The sequence below is a fragment of the Silurus meridionalis genome, chromosome 11 (genome assembly GCF_014805685.1).
Source record: "Silurus meridionalis isolate SWU-2019-XX chromosome 11, ASM1480568v1, whole genome shotgun sequence".
In the NCBI taxonomy this organism is placed as follows: Eukaryota; Metazoa; Chordata; class Actinopteri; order Siluriformes; family Siluridae; genus Silurus; species Silurus meridionalis.
This window is the reverse complement of record NC_060894.1, coordinates 11,573,536-11,595,093: the sequence shown is the minus strand read 5'-3', so window position 1 is coordinate 11,595,093 and position 21,558 is coordinate 11,573,536. Positions and strand designations below refer to the sequence as shown.

The following is a 21,558-nucleotide window of genomic DNA, read 5'->3' as shown; positions in this document are numbered from 1 at the left end:
GTTGTACTGCCGAGTCAAAAACAAGAATTAACCCCAAATATCATACTGACTTTAGGGTTATTAATTTGATAGTTTAAGGTTCCACCAGGTTAGGGACTGCATCACCACACTGTGCTTAAGTCCAACAAAGAATAAATTCTTAGATTAACTTTGTACTTATCTTCTTATGTGCTTGGCAATTTGGTTACCCAACCTGCACTGGCTTAGAATAGATTAATGTCTAGGTCACCTCATTAGCCCCATAACCTCCAGTTAAAAATAATATACAATTAAAAATATACATATTTACAATCTATAAAATCTTCTGTTTAAAAATTTGACTCTTCAGTATTCACACAAATAGAAATACCGTATTTTCCGGACTATAAGCCGCTACTTTTTTCCCACGCTTCGAACCCCGCGGCTTAAACAACGAAGCGGCTTATTTATGGATTTTTCCTGGTTTCACAAACTTCAAGCCAAAAAACTGAGCACCGAAACATTAGACCAATGAAATAACCAACCGGTTTAGGTGAACCAATAAAACTCTTTATATTAAATCAGATGCGCTCCCACTGAATCGGCCAGCACCACATCATATATATGGATGAGGTTCCTCTGATGTTTGACCTGCCGCTCACTTGGACTGTCTACAGGAAAGGAGATCATTCGTCACACTGAAAACAAACAGGCATGAAAAAAACGCACTTCACCTGTTGTTAGTGTTAAGATGTTTCTCACACTATCTCACACACATCCCTTTGTCTGTTCAGTGTCTATAGAATATTTACGATGTTAGTCTGTAAGGTAAACAGGGAGTCTTATCTGGGCTCACACATCTCCGGCTAGTATATCCTCTTGTCTAAACAGGAAACAAGTTTAGGACAGCCTTTTCTCTGTATGTGTATATATACGTTCTGCTACCTGCAATAGAGAAGAAGAGGAAGAACATGCATTCTGTGTGCTGTGTATTTCTTCTTCCCTGATATCAGAAAGTCACCACAGGCATAGCAGATCGTATGGAAAACCTCTCCAAGAATTAAGTTTAGTTTGGGCATGATAAAAATCTAACACCTGTGTTCTGAGCTGCATGGCATCAGGAGAAAAGCTTCACCAATGATGATTTTTAAACGCACGACGATGCCAAAAGATAAACTCTCGAGAGAAATTTTTGTGAAAGGAAGGAGGAAGACAGTACAGAATGACTTACTTGGTCGGCTACTGTTTAGATACAAGCCGTTGTAACGCGTTGAGTCTGGGTCATGTGAGAGCTCGCTAACTCCAGTTGCAACAGAAATCATATAAGCACAGACAGGTTTCCAAAACTCGTGCTTTTTTATTTTTCTTGGCAACAGCGTTACGGGTTAGTCAAAGAAACTTAGAAATGAGCATCAGAAAATAATAAGGACATATTCCTCCGCCTTGCACACATGCAGTAATACTGGAAAAATGTGGCAGGCTATTCTCAAAATGCCGCTCTGCTCTTAAAGGAGCCACAACATATTTCACCTGTTACACTGTGTAACAGACACTGTCTTTAGTTAAAGCCTATGTAAAGTTCATTAGTTTCAGTGTAGACAAAAATCAGTGGGTGCGGCTTATATATGGGTGCGCTTTATAGTCCGGAAATTACGGTATGTATTTTTAATCACAGCTAAGAAAATGTATTTTCTGTACTTTACATGCTAACAAGGTTGCTGTTTCTCTGGAAGTAAAATGGTGTGTAATTAAGTGCAGATGGCTCAGTTTCAGGTCCAGGATTACTACCTGTTTTTTTTTTTAAGTGATTTGTTTTTATTTTAATCTCTAATTTTATATTTTTGTAATTCACTGTGTCATTTGCTTTGCTGCCACCAGGAGAGGGAGAGTTGTCTTCCTAGTAGTTTTCCCTTCCTAGTAGTCTAACGAATAGTTTCAAACAATATGTACATTTTGTGAAACTTTTCAGCAATCTAGTCTGCCTGTTAAACAATACTTAATTAGACAAAAATAAGACAGAATAGTCAGAAAAAGTAAGGATATTTTGTGTCCTGACAGATTTCTTAGAATCATTGTCATTTGACAAGTCTATCCCAGAGACACCTACCTCTGTTGAGTCAGGAGACTTGTCTCTGTGCAGCTTGCCATCTACCCCTTCCTCTACCCCACGACATCCCCGTTACAGACAGCCAGGAGGTAAAAAGATATAGCATTTCTCCATAATAATTTGTATCTGAGCTGTTTTTAATAGTGTATTTTTAGTGCATTTACTCACATGCAAATCTTTCAGTATGACACTAGTGATAAAAGTCAACAACAGCATTAAGCCATACACAGCACTAGTATATATATATATATATATATATATATATATATATATATATATATATATATATATATATATATACACAGTACAGACCAAAAGTTTGGACACACCTTCTCATTCAAAGAGTTTTCTTTATTTTCATGACTATGAAAATTGTAGATTCACACTGAAGGCATCAAAACTATGAATTAACACGTGGAATTATATACATAACAAAAAAGTGTGAAACAACTGAAAATATGTCATATTCTAGGTTCTTCAAAGTAGCCACCTTTTGCTTTGATTACTGCTTTGCACACTCTTGGCATTCTCTTGATGAGCTTCAAGAGGTAGTCACCTGAAATGGTCTTCCAACAGTCTTGAAGGAGTTCCCAGAGATGCTTAGCACTTGTTGGCCCTTTTGCCTTCACTCTGCGGTCCAGCTCACCCCAAACCATCTCGATTGGGTTCAGGTCCGGTGACTGTGGAGGCCAGGTCATCTGGCGCAGCACCCATCACTCTCCTTCTTGGTCAAATAGCCCTTACACAGCCTGGAGGTGTGTTTGGGGTCATTGTCCTGTTGAAAAATAAATGATGGTCCAACTAAACGCAAACCGGATGGAATAGCATGCCGCTGCAAGATGCTGTGGTAGCCATGCTGGTTCAGTATGCCTTCAATTTTGAATAAATCCCCAACAGTGTCACCAGCAAAGCACCCCCACACCATCACACCTCCTCCTCCATGCTTCACGGTGGGAACCAGGCATGTAGAGTCCATCCGTTCACCTTTTCTGCGTCGCACAAAGACACGGTGGTTGGAACCAAAGATCTCAAATTTGGACTCATCAGACCAAAGCACAGATTTCCACTGGTCTAATGTCCATTCCTTGTGTTCTTTAGCCCAAACAAGTCTCTTCTGCTTGTTGCCTTTCTTTAGCAGTGGTTTCCTAGCAGATATTCTACCATGAAGGCCTGATTCACACAGTCTCCTCTTAACAGTTGTTGTAGAGATGTGTCTGCTGCTAGAACTCTGTGTGCCATTGACCTGGTCTCTAATCTGAGCTGCTGTTAACCTGCGATTTCTGAGGCTGGTGACTCGGATGAACTTATCCTCCGCAGCAGAGGTGACTCTTGGTCTTTCTTTCCTGGGGCGGTCCGCATGTGAGCCAGTTTCTTTGTAGCGCTTAATGGTTTTTGTGACTCCACTTGGGGACACTTTCAAAGTTTTCCCAATTTTTCGGACTGAAAAAAGCAGCTAAGTACAGAAAAACGAGTGGCCATCATTACTTTAAGAAATAAAGGTCAGTACCACTCGTTTTTCTGTACTTAGCTGCTTTTTTCTTGCCATAATACAAATTCTAACAGTCTATTCAGTAGGACTATCAGCTGTGTATCCACCTGACTTCTGCACAACACAACTGATGGTCCCAACCCCATTTATAAGGCAAGAAATCACACTTATTAAACCTGACAGGGCACACCTGTGAAGTGAAAAACCATTTCAGGTGACTACCTCTTGAAGCTCGTCAAGAGAATGCCAAGAGTGTGCAAAGCAGTAATCAAAGCAAAAGGTGGCTACTTTGAAGAACCTACAATATGACATATTTTCAGTTGTTTCACACTTTTTTGTTATGTATATAATTCCACGTGTTAATTCATAGTTTTGATGCCTTCAGTGTGACTCTACAATTTTCATAGTCATGAAAATAAAGAAAACTCTTTGAATGAGAAGGTGTGTCCAAACTTTTGGTCTGTACTGTATATATATATATATATATATATATATATATATATATATATATATATATATATATACACACAATTTTTTATTTTTTTTTGCTTTTTAATGACAACCTCCATTTCCTGCTGGGACTTGACAGGTCAGTCCATGGAGAATTTGCGCTGTACGATGTCTTCTGCCTCTGCCTTTGCCATCGCCACAGCAGCAGCTGGACATAGTGGCCCTCAAGGTTAGACAGACCTCTCACTGGGCTATGCCCAAAATGACAAGCTCTGGTGTTGGTTTAAAAACCTTTGCCATGTGTGGTAGCAAAGAGTTTATCTTTAGTTAAAAAGTTATTCTTTTTTGAAATATAGCAACTTATCTGTACAGGATTTCACTTATTTTTAATGTGTTGTAGTAATGATGTGAAACTTTTGGCCATGTAAGTTATCTTAATGATCATATTTATAAATAAGTCATTGCATTTAGTCCTAGGCTATAAATACTGAATAAATATCTGCTACTTACTCTCTCTAGGTTTCACCAGCCCAGAGAAGTCATATGACAAGGAGTTTCTTATCCGCCGGGCCGCCACAAACAGGGTGCTCAACGTCCTGCGGCACTGGGTTTCCAAGCATTCACAGGTCAGCTTTATATTCATATTTATGTTACCTATTCATTTTCCAGAAAGGCAGATCCTAGAAGTTATAATTAGATGAAACAGCAAAATACTTTATTTCTATTAGAGAAAGAGAAAAAGAAAATATAGTTATAATATGTTTCTCAAATAAAAGTTAAATAAAAATTTCAACTCAAGTCAGTGACAGAATGCAGTTTTTTCATAAATGTATTGTTTGGTACATATCGGAAAGACGATTGAGAGTCACAGAATAAAGGCAGGTAGTTTGTATCCTGAGTTTGATTCCGAGTTAGGGTTAATCTCTGTGTGGAGTTTCTAATGTTTGTATAGGTGACTCCACTTACTCCAATTTCTAGTTTTCATCTAAAAAAAACATGCCAGTATATAGACTAGCTACATTAAATTGACTCTACGTAAGAATGTGTATGTATATGGTGTTCGTCTAGCTTTTCTGGTCAGATCACACAGAATCGCTACTCTAGTGAAAATTGCTGATAATGTTAATGCTGGTTAGATTGGGTACATGTGATTTATCTACAGTGGTCAATATACAGACGGGTGAGACCAAGGTCTTGGAATCAGGAATAAGAGGTCTGCTGGCATTTTTGGACAGTAAAGAAATGGGCAGTGATAAAAACAGCTTTAGAAGCAAATGTTAAATAGATCTGATCATATTTGATGTACTCATGCTTTCTATAATTTGTTAGATGATAAATGAGTGTCTAAGACCTGTCTCTAGTCACACCTTTCCTGTAATATAGGTTTTAGGTCAGTGTCATTTTATTAAGATTATGGCAGACTAATAAAGGTTGTTATGTTTTAGTTTTTTTTCTTGTTTTCATTTGGAAGTATGGAGCTGTGTGAGAAACTTTGTGTGAGAAAGAACAACAATCGTGAGACAAAAAAAGTGTGGAGCACTGTGATACTAAAAACTTGGTGTGTTAATTAAGCATTAATGTGAAATAGGTGCACAGTGATGTGACATGAAACAAGGAGGTGCAGTGGCAAATGTGCACTTTATGTAGACAGTTTTTGTGTTTAGTGTAGCTCTGTGATCCATGGTGTTAATATATGTTCTCTTATGAAGCACCTTGGTCCTGGGGAAACGTTGACTTGATTTGACTTGACTTAACTAATGGGAAATGTAGTTCCGTTGTATTAAATTGACAACTTTCTGTTATAATATTCCTCCTTTACCCAGTATGGATATGGAGCATTGTTCTAGGTGTTTTATGGCTTTTCAGAGATAATGTTTAAAAGCATGAATTTAAAGGGGAAAAAAAAAAAGACATTTTCTTATAAAAAGTCTGAGTTCTGACTGATCAGACTAGGCAAAAACACAACATCTCCAAAGGGTGGCTGAAAATAATGGGCATATTTTTCATTTGTATATGTAAAATGAAGTCTTTTGTATATGTAAAAAGTGTGAGCAGGTCTTATAACAATGTGTCTTGTAAAGCAGATGAAAGACATTTGTCTGTAAATCTAGCATTATACTTTTTAAGATTCCTTCATATCCATTCAATAAATATGAGTGGTCTGTTCCACTCTGTTGTGTGTTGTATACTGTTCTAACTTTTCTAATATTGTTACTTAAGTATGGTACAGGTACAACCTGGACTGTAATGTCTTATACCTATGTCAGAGTTGCTCTATTCATCACCCTTATTCTACACATGGTAATGATTGCAATGAAATGTCAACAGCCCCCTACGGCTCTGCACTGCTAGCTCCACTCTGTATATGTGTCAAGACCAGTGAACAACATGACACTTTTTGTTTCTATCAAAACAACTGGCGTGGCCTTGCCATTAACATCTGGGTTTTTCTATTTAAGACAAAACCATTTCAGCCATGATTTGATTTGTGTGCTGATAGACTGATGTCCAATCATGACTGTGCCCAGTGTTTCTGGGTTGGAATTAATGTAATGGTTGTGTGCTTCATAGGACTTTGAAATGAATGGCGAACTAAAGGCGGGAGTCATCAGTCTTCTAGAGGAAGTGCTGAGGGATCCTGACCTGCTACCTCAGGAAAGAAAAGCCACAACCAACTTACTAAGGTTGTACCAGATGTCTTATCAATCTGATCACTAACATTAACTTTTTATAGACTGTCAATCTATATTTATTTTGTAACCTGTGATTGTAAAATTTAAAACAAATAATAAAATACTTTTTTCTATTAAGCCAAAGCATCTTTGAATGCTGAGACCATTATATTGGCAAATTGTATTTGTGACAAGAAACACATCCATCTAATCTTTTTTTTTCCTCCATTTCAGTGCCCTTTCTCACGAGGAACCAGATGACACGCAGCTTAAAATCAAAGATTTTCTGCTAATGGTGAGTGTGTGTGTATGCTCTATATTAGTATGTGTATTTGATTAACTAGTGAAATATTGATTTAAAATCTTATGACTTCATCAGCCATGCAACAATTAAATTAAATTAATGCCAGCTCCTCATCGATATCTCTTTTGTATGGAAATTCATTAACTCAGTCAGATAAATCATGAATATATAGACAGATAGATAAAACTTTAAGCATTTACTACCTACCAGAAGTGCAAATATTAGCATTGTTAAATTGTTATATTTCAATACACTGTATATACAAATTAATACAACAGTATCCAAAATAATACACAGCATATATTCAGATAACATGCAGTTATATCAATTATAATTTATTTTAGTATAATTATTTATTTTGCAAAAATTAAGGCAAAATGGGGAAGCCATGTGTGAACTAAATACACCTTATAATTCAATAGCTTGTAGAACATCCTTCAGCAGCAATCACATTTTTCTCTTAGTAAGTCTCACACATTGTTGTAAAGGAATATAAGCCCATGTTTCTTACAGTGTTTTGCCACAGCATTTAATTCATTCTGAGGTCTGGACTCTGATTGGGCCATTGTAAGGCCACACCTTGATTCTGTGGTTTTTAAGTCATTCTGTTGTAGATTTGTTGGTATGCTTGGGGATCATTGTCCTGTTGCATGACCCAATTTTGGCCAAGCTTTAGCTGTAGAACAGATGTCCTCACATTTGACAATAGAATACAGGTTTACAGAGGTGTTTGTGGCCAATTTAATGACTGCCCAGGTCCTGTTACTGCAAAACAAGCTCAAATTATCACCTCTCCATCACTTTGCTTTACAGTTAGTTTGGTATGGTTGTGCGGATATGCTGTGTTTGGCGTTTTACAAAATATGGCGCTGTGCATTTTGGCCAAACATCTCCACTTTGGTCTCATCAGACCAAAGGACATTGTTCCAGATGTTTGTGGTTTGTTCAGATGCAACTTTCCAAAACTAGTTGTACTTCTTTGTACTTTTTAGAGAGAAAAGGCTTTCTCCCTGCAGCCCTAAAAAAACTTGTTAAAATTCATGACAATACAATTAGAAAAAGACTGAACATTTAGCATGCTAACTGACGTCTGTAGAGTCTGATATGTAACTCCAGTTTTTTGCAATTTCCCTGACATCGCACAATTCGACCTTGTGAAAAAATTTGCTGGGATGTCCACTCTTGGAAAGATTGGCTAATGTCTTGCCAATTGTCATGAATGTTTTCCTTACTACAGAATGATGGACTTTAACAATTGGTTTATTGCTGATATCTTTTCTCCTTGGCATTGTGTTAACACACCTGAAAGTTCCAGATCAGCAAACAAAACTTTTGCGTTTATAGAGGCGGTTACAATGGCTGATGATCAAGAGCATTTGAATAGCATCATCTGGCTGTAACTTAGCTTATTAATTCCTATTGAAGGAGTAAGGGTGTACTTAGAGTTTCACACATGGTTTCTCCATTTCAGGATAATTTTTGTAGAAATTAATAATACGTGTTTTTCATAAGTTACAAACTTGGCTGGGATATTGCTATAAATCTACAAATCTATCGAATTTTATATCTAGCAATTATATTATAGAGAGTATACAAAATATAATTGTTGAACACATCTATGCATTTTATATATAAATGTGTGCATGCGTGTGTGTGTGTGTGTGTGTGTGTGTGTGTGTGTGTGTGTGTGTGTGTGTGTGTGTGTGTGTGTGTGGGGTGGGGTGGGGTGGGGAATGGGGGTTCTTAGTCAGAGTACCCCAAAATGGAGTGCTTTGAGTCTTTGTCTGCAATGGAGCTGGCTGAGCAAATCACCTTACTGGACCACATTGTGTTCAGAAGTATTCTTTATGAGTGAGTATCCTTGATTTGTAATTATTTCATACAGAAGTGCATAAGAATAAGAATTCAGTTATTTTAAATTCTAAATATTCCAACTGTAGGCCTATAGACCTTTCTCAGAATATAAAGAAAAAGATACAGAAACAGATGAAACAAACAAAACTCATATGTGTCATGTTAGTGATTAGGTATTCAGGTCATCCGCAAACACTTTCCTGTTGGTGAAGACTTGCTGATCTATACCTTCCTCTGCTACATCCAGTGCATGGGGGTACATAGCTACTAAGTAAAAAGGATTTTCAGTAACAACACTAACATGTGAGCCCAATTGTCATGTAATACCAAGACTGGCAGATACACATGCAATATAAGAACTTTTATTAAAAAACTGACAGACAACTCGGTTAAAATGGAGATCCAAATTCATGACCAGAAAACAGGCTGCGGTCAGGTGATCAGCAAACAACATAAAAGCAAGAATTAGACATAAAACCCAAAAAATCTGATCACAAATGGGCAAGAGAAACACGGAGCAAAAGAAATTGCATGAACAGGCAGCAAACAGTGAAAAATACTCTTCACAAGCATACAGCAAAAACACTAGGGTATTTAAACACAAACTATTCAGTGGGGTAAATGCAAACAATAAGGATGTGCGATAAACAAACAATACCAAGACAGGGCTAGAGACAAGACGTAAAATCAAAACAAATACACATGGCCACATAAACACAGAAAACATTAGCGAGCACTGTAGCGCAATGGGTATGATCTCTGGCAGCTATGGTTCACCAGGACCAGGGCTGGGAATTCTGAGCTAATGTAACCTTTTTATATTATCTTTTATATCTGTTGCTTCAGGGAATTTCTTGGCCAAGGATGGATGAAAATGGACAAAAATGAAAGAACTCCATACATCATGAAGACTAGTCAGCACTTCAATGATGTAAGTGAGCACAGAAAACAAATAAAAGATTTAGACCATTTGAACAAGTTTCATTGTCTTCTTTTTTTTCTTCTCTATCTCTCTCTCACACCCCCACCACCCTCCACCAGATGAGTAATCTGGTGGCATCTGAGATCATGTCACACACAGAGGTGAGCTCCAGAGCTAACTCGATTGACAAATGGTTGGCAGTGGCTGATATCTGCCGCTGCCTCAACAACTACAACGGAGTGCTGGAGATTACATCTGCTCTCAATCGCAGTGCCATTTACAGGCTGAAAAAGACCTGGGCTAAAGTCAGCAAGCAGGTATACTGCCATTTGAATACTTAAAAATGTTGTAATAGGTATAAAAATATATGTTATTAACTCTTTCTGGTTTGTCTATTATAAACGCAAAGCTGGAGGTAAATTACAGTTTTCTTTCATTAGACCAAAGCACTAATGGATAGGCTACAGAAAACAGTGTCTTCAGAAGGAAGATTTAAAAACCTAAGGGAAACCCTGAAAAAGTGAGTTTGTAATTTATACTTAATGTAAGGATTTTGTAGAAGCTGTGATATTTCTGTGATAGTGTATAACAAGATTTTTTTTCGCCTACAGCTGCAATCCTCCATGCGTACCATATTTGGGCATGTACCTAACAGACTTGGCATTTATTGAAGAAGGTACACCAAATTTTACAGAAGAGGGACTGGTCAATTTCTCCAAAATGAGAATGGTAGGTCTAAAGCATGTATACATAAGTTATTATGTATTACATTATGTCCTGCATATTAGTGTATTTTTATAATCTAATTTCACTTTAATAGAAACCACTACATCTGCTCATCTAATCACATGGCAGCAGCAAACTGCATAAAACCATACAGATTCAGTTCCAAAGCTTCAGTTTATGTTTACATCAAAAATCAGAATGGGGAAAATGTTTGATCTGTGTGACTTTGTCGGTTTTGGATGGGCTGGTTTGAGTGTTATAGAAAGTGCTGATCACCTGGGATTTTTACCCACAACAATCCAGTCTTTAACACGTACTTGTCCGCAAATTTGTGGTTGTTGCTTGTACCTGTGGATGAAACCCTTACAGTAGGACTTACATGTGCACAAATGTTATATAAAATAAAATAAATATTTAACATAAATGTGAATGTTACACATAGAAATTATGAGATGTAGAAAAATATGCTAATAGCCCCTGTTCTCCCAGGAAAACCTGGTCCTGGTAGGGATTCCAGTTTTAAACCTTTTTTTTGTTGGGATTGTTAGTTTGGGTACAGGAGGCTTGTTTGGGAACATAATTTCATCTCATCATAATTTCAGCAACTTTTAACTCCTGAAACTAATCTTTGTTATTATTTACAGATATATACATGAAAAAAATCGTTAGATTAAATTATCAGTAGCTAAATTGGCTACCTGCCTATCAAGTGCTTGTCATGCTACCTACCTTTACATTTACCCACTTGTGTATGTTTGTGCACCTGTAATTGCATGATATTGCAGTACCAAATCAATCACAGAAATATTTAAATACAAAAAAAGAAAAAAAAACATACAGTGGGGGAAATAATGACTTGATCCCCTGGTAATTTAGTAGTAAATTAACAGTCTAAAATTTTGATGGTAGGATTATTTGAACAGAGAGACATAATATACAAATATTCATAATAAAACATTAAAGAAATAAGTATTTGATCCCGTACCAACAAACAAGAATTCTGACTCCCACAGACCCAAATTAGTCCTGTCCCTTTAGGAAAGAGCTCCTCATATCAACTCATTATGTGTATAAAAGAATCAAGCACCATGGGAAAGACCAAGAGCTGCAAAGGACATCAGGGGCGAGATTGTAGACCTGCACAAGGATGGAATTGGCTACAAGACCATCAGATTGTAGCCTTGGCCATATGATTTGGGTCATTGTCATGCTGGAAGACCAATCCATGACCCATCTTCAGTGTTCTGGCTGAGGCCAGGAGGTTCTCATTCACGATTCCATGGACCCGTTCATGTGGTGGAGAGGTTTGAATGAAAGAGGTTAATTCTGTGACTGGTGTCTTTTATACACACATGAGGTGATATTAGGAGTACTTTCCCAAAGGGACAGGACTAATTTGGGTGTGTGGGAGTCACTAGATTAAATACAAATTAATTTATAACCTTTCTTTAATGTTTTTTTTTTATGGATTTTTTTATTTATTCCATCTCTCTCTGTTAAAATAAAAATTCTAGACTGTTAAATTATTTGTAAAGCGTATTTCCCTCACTGTAAATGGATATATACATTGTGTAAGGGTCTGCATTTGTTTTATAGAAATTGGTAGGATTTCATTCAGATTACTTGTATCAAAACAAGATCTTGGGGCCACTGACTGTTTCCAGCCTCCAGTGGAATTTCTTTTCACTTCTTTGAAAATAGCATGTGGTAAAACTGGCAACCTTATCAGCATTGTGCTTAGGAAATTATCATAGGTACAAAATATTAAATTTCCACATTTAACATTTAAATTAAATATTTACATTTATATTTGAAATTGTAGAGTATAAGTTTTAAAGCAAACCCAAATTATCACCCAACACTGGGCTTGACAGTTCGTATGAGAAGTCTTATGTTGATATGTTGTGTTTTTTGCCAAACATCTACACTTTGGTCTCATCCGTCCAAAGGACATTATTCCACAAGTTGTGTGGCTTGTTCAGATGCAACTTTGCAAACCTAAGCTGTGCTACCATGTTCTTCTTAGAGAGAAAATGTTTTCTTCAGGCAACTCTTCCAAACAAACCATACATGTTCAGAATTTTTCTAATTGTACTGTCATTAGCTTTCATATTTGACATGTTACATGAGACTGCCGTGTCTTTTTAATCTTCAATTTTTGACAATTGCATGGCTCTGACTTTCTTTTGTGTTTATTAACACATGAATGGTTGAGACCAAAAAACTGATAAAACCTGAGCTTTATAGAGGCGGTCTCACATGCTGATAATCAATTAGCAAATAATTAGCGTTATTTAATTAGCATCACCTGGCTGCTGCTTAGTCTCTTAATTCCTATGGAAGCATTGAGTGTATACTTAGTTTTTCCTCATATAGTTTCTATATTACGGATTCATTTTATTTATTTCTTTTATTATAAATAAATAAAAAATTATGTGTGCAATATGTCATGTCATGGCTTTTATCTAAGCATTTAGCTAATTTTAGGACCTGCTAAGGACCAGATTAAATTTTCATCATGTAAAACTAAAGAAACCAAAGGAGGGTGGATTTTCTTTTCACATGACTGTAAAAGTAACAGAATGGTTACTGTTTGAAAAAAGTGCAGGAAGAAAAAGCTATCTATCTTTTTACCATATACAGCATCTCACAAAAGTGGATACACTCCTGACATTTCAGCAACCATTTAAATATTTCTTCTCAAAGGACAATATTGTAGAAATTAAACTTGGATATATTTTAGAGTAGTCAATGTGCAGTACAGATTTACTGTCCTCAAAAATAACTCAACATACAGTGATAATGGCTGTACATCGTGTAACCATGCAAAGCCACATGTCCAAGTCATCATATTCATGTTTTTGTCTGCTTGACAGAACCACACAAATTTGTGTATCGTGTATTAGAACAGTTAAAATTTGGTGCATGTTGATGTTCAGCATGCAGCTCATTGTAAAGAATCTCTAAGGATTTGAGAATTAGAATTGTTGCTCTCCACAAAGATGACCAGGGCTATAAGAAGATCAGTAACACCCTGAAACTGTGTCACAGCACAGTGGCCAGAGTCATGCAGAGACAGGCTCCAAGACGGGTTCCACTCAAAACAGACCTTGCAAGGGTCGATCAAAGGAGTCCTTGTGCTTCAAAAAAGAGACGCATTAGTGTTGCCAGCATTGCTTTAGCAGTTGCAGAAGCGGAAGGTCCACACACTGCAAAAAATTGGTTTTCATGACCGTCATCCCAGAAGGAAGCCTCTTCTGAAGCTGGCTCAGAATAAACCCTGCAAACAGTTTGCGTGTGTGTGTGTGTATATTTATAAAATATAATTTTTTTTTTTGCTACACTTTTAAGATTTTTATCTGACTCATCTGATTTATATAGATGCCATTTTATATATTGGGAGTGTGAAAAGTAATGAAAAAATCTGTGTTCTATAACAGGGGTTTTTAACTGGTTCTGTGCTAGGGACCACCATTCTGACTAACAAGTAAACTATTGTAAAAAGCGATCCATGCTGGTGCTGACTAGCAAACTTCACCTTAGTTAGAAACGTTAGCTAACAGCTCCACTCAAAATTTCAATTCACCAATACTATTAAGCGTCTATTCAATAAAACCTGAATAATGTGTTTTCTTAACTCCGAGATGCTGGTCTGTTTCGTGCACAAGATGAATGTGTACGTATATGACGCAAAACTTTCGGTTACTTACGTAACCCCGGTTCTTTGATAACAGGAGTGAGGTATCTCACTATGGGAATCGCCTCGGGCGAGACCAATCCTGGAAGCATCAATCACACCACGTCTGTCGGCTGACAGACCAATCACGACAGTGATGCGAGTCCCGCCTCCTATATACACCGCTGCTGGCGGTCCCTGCCTCATTCTCACATATCTCTTCTCCGTGCACTGCAAGGAGGGAAGTGTGGTGAGATACCTCACTCCTGTTATCAGAGAACCGGGGTTACGTAAGTAACCTAAAGTTCTCTTTCAAACATTCGTTCGGTATCTCACTATGGGATATAGACAACTCCCGTATTGCAGATATGCTGTCCGAAGCAAGTGTCAACCAACCCAGTGATGTGATAAAAAGAGATAATCCCTCTCACTGAAGAGAGTGGAAAAGTGAGAGAAATGACAAACATCCGAACCACGATGTTTCCATCACCCGTTGTCATTCCCTTACGTATACACGTATACATGACCAAAAACACATCTATATAGACAAGTACATGTATATATATTCATACCTACAATATATACACAAATATGTATTACACACTCAGGACGGAATGAGCCAGCTAAGGCTCCGTGACATCCAGCCTATAAAAACGGACAAAAGTGTGCGGCGAAGCCCAGCATGCTGCCACACAGATGTCCCGAATAGAAACACCCTTAAAAAGCGCCCACGAAGTGGCCAAGCCTCGGGTACTATGAGCCCTCAGTCCTTCCGGAGAGTTAAGAACCACGCTATTATAACACATTATAATAGCCTCCACGAGCCAATGGGACAGGCGCTGTCGGGAAACGGGACTTCCCTTACGGGAATCGACCCATGAAACAAACAGCTGATTACTCCGTCTCAAACCCTTCGTCCTGTCAACATAGTGACGTAACACACGGACAGGACACAGACAGTGAAGTCGCTCCTCCTCCGCTGAGGAAAAAGGAGGCGGATGAAAAGCCATCAAATCCACCTGTCTGCAGGCGAAAGCTGACTCGCTCACCTTAGGGATAAATGCCGGATTAGTCTTGAGTTGAGAGCCACTCGCGAGAAATCCGAAGCAAAAACGCATACAGGAGTTATGAACCGACAAAGCATGAAGTTCACTAACCCGCTTCGTGGTAGAAAGAGCCAATAACAAAGCAACCTTCAGCGACAGGAGCTTTAAATCTATACTCCCTATCGGCTCAAAAGGAGACTGAGAGAGCGCGCTCAGGACCACTGACAGATCACATGGCGGAACCAGTGGCTTTGAGAATGTGCTCAGACGCCGCGCTCCCTTCATAAACCTGCACACGAGCGGGTGATGACCGATAGTATTACCGTCAATCCCTACGTGGCATGCAGAAATAGCGGCAAGATAAACCTTAACGGTTGAAAAAGCCCTGCCCTTATCCAAAAGGTCTTGCAAAAAGCACAACACATCTGCCACAGAACAGTGAAAAGGGATGATATGTCTCTGAGCACACCACAGTTCAAACACATTCCATTTCCTATCATATGCAGAGCGCGTCGAAGCTGCTCTCGCATTCTGAATCGTAGAACTTCTGAAAAAGGGAGGCGGACAGCCTTTCTGTACGTCCTGGCAGAGAAGGGGAGGAGGAGGATAGAGCAGTTCGTCGATTTGGGTGGAGGTGGCTAGCCACCGACAGCTCTACCGGGGGTGGGGGGGGTTGTACATCCCCAAAGCCTCCATATCGTGCACCTCCAGTCTAGAGAAACCCTTAACGGGCACTCTATGCGAGAAGGGTTTGTCCCAAAAACGACGCATTTTCGTGACACACGCCGGTACAGCAGGAATCAGCTGCTTAACTGGGGAAGTGTGCGATGGCAGCCTCTTCCCGTCATATAAATCCCTCTCAGCGTCGGAATGCACCTGCTGAGACGACCATTCGATGGAAAGTTTTTTGGCTGCTCTCCTACACACCTCCACGAGGTCCAGCTCACCTGGCAAGGGGGAAGGGCCCGTAGCACTTCCAGGCCTGGAGAGAAGATCAGGAGGGAGGATAGCATCCTCCTCATCGTCCTCCAAATCTTCCTCCAAAAAATGAGCGACCTCATCATCTTCCTCTTCCACACCCTTGTTATCCAGCAGAGAGTGTGATTCGAAGAGTGAAGGAAGGACAGGAGAAACCTCGTTCATAAACTCTCCCTAGCTGCACTGTGCTTGCGAAGCAGCCTCGTCCCTCTCCGCGGGCAGCGGAGAGAGACACGGGTCTCCCTTATTCATTATTTAACGGCCTGTCTGTGAACAGTTAAGCGACCGCCCCTAGAGGATCTGCTGAGGATAGCTTACTAAAAGGATCTTCACGGGGAAGAGAACAAGAATGAGGCAGGGACCGCCAGCAGCGGTGTATATAGGGAGGCGGGACTCCCGCATCACTGTCGTGATTGGTCTGTCAGCCGACAGACGTGGTGTGATTGATGCTTCCAGGATTGGTCACGCTCGAGGCGATTCCCATAGTGAGATACCGAACGAATGTTTGAAAGAGAACACAACGTTAGCAAAGCATAGGCCTGATAGGTGCAAAGCTAGCCTATCCTGTGTCAGTTTGAATATTTTAGATATTTTCATTAAATTCAGTTTTCCCACTAATGTGCAAATATTCTGGAAATGTTTGAAAAAATAAATTATGGAAAAAAAAGTGATTTTAATAGTGAAATTATGTAGGCTGTCACGGACCACATGCAATGCTGCCGGTTGAAAACCCCTGTTCTATAACATTCTGTATTTATCTCTGTAATCCGTAGATTTCTCACGTCATAAGAGAGATACGCCAGTTTCAGCAGACCCCCTACAGGATAGAACATCAGCTCAAGGTACTTTAATTGTTGGGCTTTGGAGCAGTATATATTAGTGCTAATCTCAATCATAAAGCATTTAAAAGTTTGTAGTTTCAGCATTTAAACGCTGTTTAAATAAATATTGTTAAGATATTACTTTACACATGTAGATTCAGTACATTCTGCTAATCATTTAAATACATTTACACTCCTCTTTTCTGACTAGGTGACACAGTTCCTACTAGACAAAACAATCGTTATGGATGATGACACTCTTTACGAACTGTCTCTAAAGCTTGAACCAAGACTCGCCTCTGACAACTGAAGTCATGCTGGAACAAAGCACATGAGAAGCATTCGTGCATGTGGAATGAATGAGAGATCCTGATCATCTCTCCAGTCATTTCTAGAAGTCAGAATTTGACTTTTATACAATTTTATACATGTACTTAACAGAAATGACAGAGGTAATTTTGAAACAGTGTCTCTTCAAACAGTCTAGAACATTCCAGAAATTGAAGTAATGACTGTATTTAAGGGCCTAACTTTAGAGAGACAGTGCCTTTTTGCCCTTGATACTATTGGAAAATCCTAGCAACTCAACCAAACTCTCAGAAAAATAAAAATCTGTAGAACTCCTCTTTACAAATTAAGGTAGACAATATATGGGACATGGGTCCATCAGCAACCACCACAAAATTGGAAAAAAAAATGTCTTGTATGCTGTAGCATTAAGGTTTCACTTAACCAGAACTAAAGAGCTCAACTCTAAGTGAGCACCAAATCATGGTTTGCTGTCAATGTAGAAAGATTTTGAGTAACCTGCACAGAGCTCTGACCGCAAACCCACAAAACAAATCATTAATGCTGACTTCACCACAAGCTCTCACTCGACATTAGGGGCATTATGCTGGAAGGAGACACCGACTATCACCCAATTGTACATCCACAATTAAGAGCGTCCAACATCACCTTTTCCTGAAAGACTGTTGGCAAGACTTGTTGGAGGATTGTTTTCTGTTCCGATAAAACCAAAATTTACTTTTTGTTCCTAAGGGTCAACACTAGATATTGATGGAAAACGGTTGACACTTTTATTAGAAATTAAACATGAAGTTTTTCATACTGATTTTAAAGGTAGTAGCATCATGTTTTTGGTGTCATCACAAAGCCATGATCTGGATCTGGAAACTAAAAAATGAAAAAGAATGTCTGAGCAAGGAAGCCCTCAAACCTAAATACAGAATTTCTGTAAGGAGAAATTGGTAAATGTTCCAGCAGCTGATGGTGAGAAGTTTGTGAAAGGCCACCACAAGCATTTGATTCAGCCAATGCCATCAAATACTAACAAAGTGTATGTCAATTTTTTACCTACAGTAAATCTGATATAGTAAATAACAAATCTGTAACTGATCCAAGATATAGTTTTAAATGACCTCTTATGGATATAAAGTAGATAAACTAGTTGTGTATAACTTCTTGGCCACAACTGTCCGTAGGTACATCAGTCATAATACTATGATGGTTATCATTATCATATATTCTTATGAGGTAATATTTATCTGCAATGTAAAATGTTACATTTGTTACAAATGTTACCCCAGATATAGATAATATATTCTATTTAAATTCTCAGGTCATACTGTGCCTTTTTTTCTGAATACTGAATATCATTCAATATTGACGATGTGTAATTCCAAAATGCTGAAACAGGAAATCTGTAAAAGATTGCTGCATGACTTTGTGAAACATGGTACTGCTGGTATGACAAAATGAAATTTTATTGAAAAAAAAAAAAAAAAAGAAAAAAGAAAGAGAAAAGAAAAAACAGGGTCACGTGTTTGTCCTTTTATTTTAGCATGGCTCTTAAGGTTTTCAGTGTGGTGTATAACAGTAGCAATAGCGCCATCTACTGGAGAACAATGAAACATCATGCAATCGCTAGCTTCACTCCTGCAAAGAACCTTTAGTTATTTGTGAATACATACTAGCGAATATAAGAATAAATACGAAGAAAAATTTCTTCTTTATTGTAATAATATTTACTCGATTTTCACAATTGGACGTATACTGAATACAAATCACTGTTATATATTTTTTGTGTGATAATGAGGAATTTTTGTGTTGCACATGTTGGTTTAATGCCATGTATTTGTATTAAATTAAATTACTTTGGTCTTCAGAAGTAGTAAACCATTAAGTGTAAGGTCTTTTTGATTATTCCTGTACTTCCTCACTGCTAAAACATTTCTAGCATTTGCTGTGCAACTGATAATGAAATTATTTAAATTGATTCTTGGTATTTTAATACCTGAATACAATGGTGTTCAAACCTTTCAAGCAATGCTAATAATGTTTTAGCATGCCAACATTTTCTTTCAAACTACATCTTTTTTATAAAGCGTGTATTTTCAAAATGTTGTCTTTGCTCATCAAGTTCTGTTTTGTACTCAGCACCATTGTGTTTTTTTTTTTGTTGTTTTTGTTTACATTTATAGATTATTCTACATTGCTAGTTTTAAATAGTCGTCAAACACATCTATTTACAGAGTAAGCAATGTTTGTAGAATAAATTTATCACTGACTGGAACTTTATAAGGAACACTTGAACTCCTGATTAGTCCTGCTATTATTCAATCAGCCAATCATGTAACAGCACACTTTACACAGAATAGTGCAGAAACACAACTATCTCAATCATTCTGTGGGTGTAAAAGCCTTGACTAGAAGTCAGATGACAGAGGTCAGATGCTAGACAGAGGATGGTAAACACACTCGTGAAAAAGACAGCAAAGTATTAGCACAAGGGATTGGAAGGTTTCAAACCAGGCCTTAAATCATCTGAATTACTCAGACTGTGTTTAAAGTTTGGTCCAAATAGATTATTGGATTTAGTCCATTGTAAATCTTAAATATTTGCAACTTCATTTAAAGTCTATTACTGTAATTTTTATCTAGTTTTTTTTTCTTATATCATGCTTGCTTTTTAAGTGTAAATAATTCAGCGTGTCAAGAAAAATTAAAAAAAAAGGACCCTCTTTGCAACCACTGCGGTAGCTTTACAAAATGAACGTGACACTACCAGAGATCCTTTTTAGGAAACAGTTAGAGAATATTTATTTCCTCTCTCTAACCTTTTCAGACTGGGGAGGGGGTAGAACATCAAGGTGACCCCAGTTCATGAAGTTTATGTTCTTCAGTTAGACTTGCCAGGCATTCGCACAACATACTAACAACTTACATCCAAACAAAAGTGTTAAAAACCGCAGATGATCTCTGTACAGAAAAAATAGAAATTATATTTATATATATATATATATATATATATATATATATATATATATATATATATATATATATATATATATATATACAAAAATCTTTTTTTATTGTTTATTTGTTTAGGGAAAGGGTTAATAGTATTTTTATATGTAAAACAAGATTTTACATCCTAGAATTAAAAACAATTAAATGTTACTCTCTCTTCCTGGTTGAATTTTACAATCTGTGAAGATTTTGCATTAGTAACCAGGTCTAAGCTCCTAAGAGACAAAATATTTTATTCACAGCCTCCATTTTACTGTTACCAAGAAATCTATTTATCGTTTAAAATCTTTCTAATTTTAATTTTCAAGATCTTGAACAATCTCAAGTGCAGTAAACCTAAAATACGTGAAACAGTTGTAACCGAATATGATGTGTAAAATTACGTGTTTCTGATCAGCAGAACATTTTTCACAAGTGTGTTTACCATTACAGCATCTGTCCCAAGAAACCTCTACAAAAGGCCCGTAGATCACATAATGCTAATCTTTGTTCTATAAAACACTTGGGTTACAATTTTGCCTCAGATTCCTTTTCTTGGCTGGCAGGAGACTCCAATATGTTATGTTGTTGTAGCTCATGTTTTGTGCATGCTGAGATGCTTTTCTGCTTACCTCTAACCATAAACCTAACAAATCAAGTGTACATGTGTACCTTATATGTAATTATAATAGTGAGAGTTATTATACAAGGTCACATTGGACTCATGTCAAGATGGCAAATTTACAGTGGAACTTAATTTACTAGAAAACCATTTTAAAACATTTTTATATTTTGTCATTTTTAATCAGACATTACTGTAGCAAGGCACTCTGGCCTCTGATGTACACTCACCAAAAACTTTAGTAGAAACACCAGTAGACCTACTCATTAGTGCAATGGTGTGACCAGCCAATCATGTGGCAACAGTGCAGTTCATAACATCAAGAAGCAGTTTCAAGTTAAGATTCAAATCAATCCTCAGAATGAGGGATGCAATCTTAGTGACTTTGACCTTGGCATAATTATTGGTAGCGGTTTGAGGTTTTCCATAACTGCTGATCTCTGGGATTTGAGAGAGAACAGCAGTTTGGAAGACAAACACCTTGTTGATGGGCATTCAACAGAAATTGCTACAACTGTAGTGAGCAGAAAAGCATAACCTCTGACTCCAACAAGACACCTTTAGAATGAGGGAAGATGCACTTTAACTATCAGCAGTAAAATCTTTCATGATGCAGTCATGAATCTCAGAGGAATGTTTCCA

At 37.7% G+C, this 21,558-nt stretch overlaps 1 protein-coding gene across 4 annotated transcripts in view; it reads left to right on the top strand.

Annotated features, from left to right (window-relative positions):
- Positions 1-19,583, top strand: part of rasgrf2a (Ras protein-specific guanine nucleotide-releasing factor 2a) — a 41,166-nt gene extending 21,583 nt beyond the window's left edge. For all 4 annotated transcript variants that reach the window (XM_046861064.1, XM_046861061.1, XM_046861062.1 and 1 more), the window contains 12 exons: positions 2,017-2,154; positions 4,144-4,233; positions 4,524-4,630; positions 6,576-6,688; positions 6,911-6,971; positions 8,728-8,831; positions 9,681-9,765; positions 9,876-10,073; positions 10,197-10,276; positions 10,368-10,485; positions 16,956-17,024; positions 17,215-19,583. In XM_046861064.1, the coding sequence (XP_046717020.1) occupies positions 2,017-2,154; positions 4,144-4,233; positions 4,524-4,630; positions 6,576-6,688; positions 6,911-6,971; positions 8,728-8,831; positions 9,681-9,765; positions 9,876-10,073; positions 10,197-10,276; positions 10,368-10,485; positions 16,956-17,024; positions 17,215-17,313 (1,262 nt within the window). In that variant the 3' untranslated portion in view covers positions 17,314-19,583. The remainder of the gene's footprint in view (positions 1-2,016; positions 2,155-4,143; positions 4,234-4,523; positions 4,631-6,575; positions 6,689-6,910; positions 6,972-8,727; positions 8,832-9,680; positions 9,766-9,875; positions 10,074-10,196; positions 10,277-10,367; positions 10,486-16,955; positions 17,025-17,214) is intronic.
- The last annotated feature ends 1,975 nt before the right edge of the window (positions 19,584-21,558 follow it).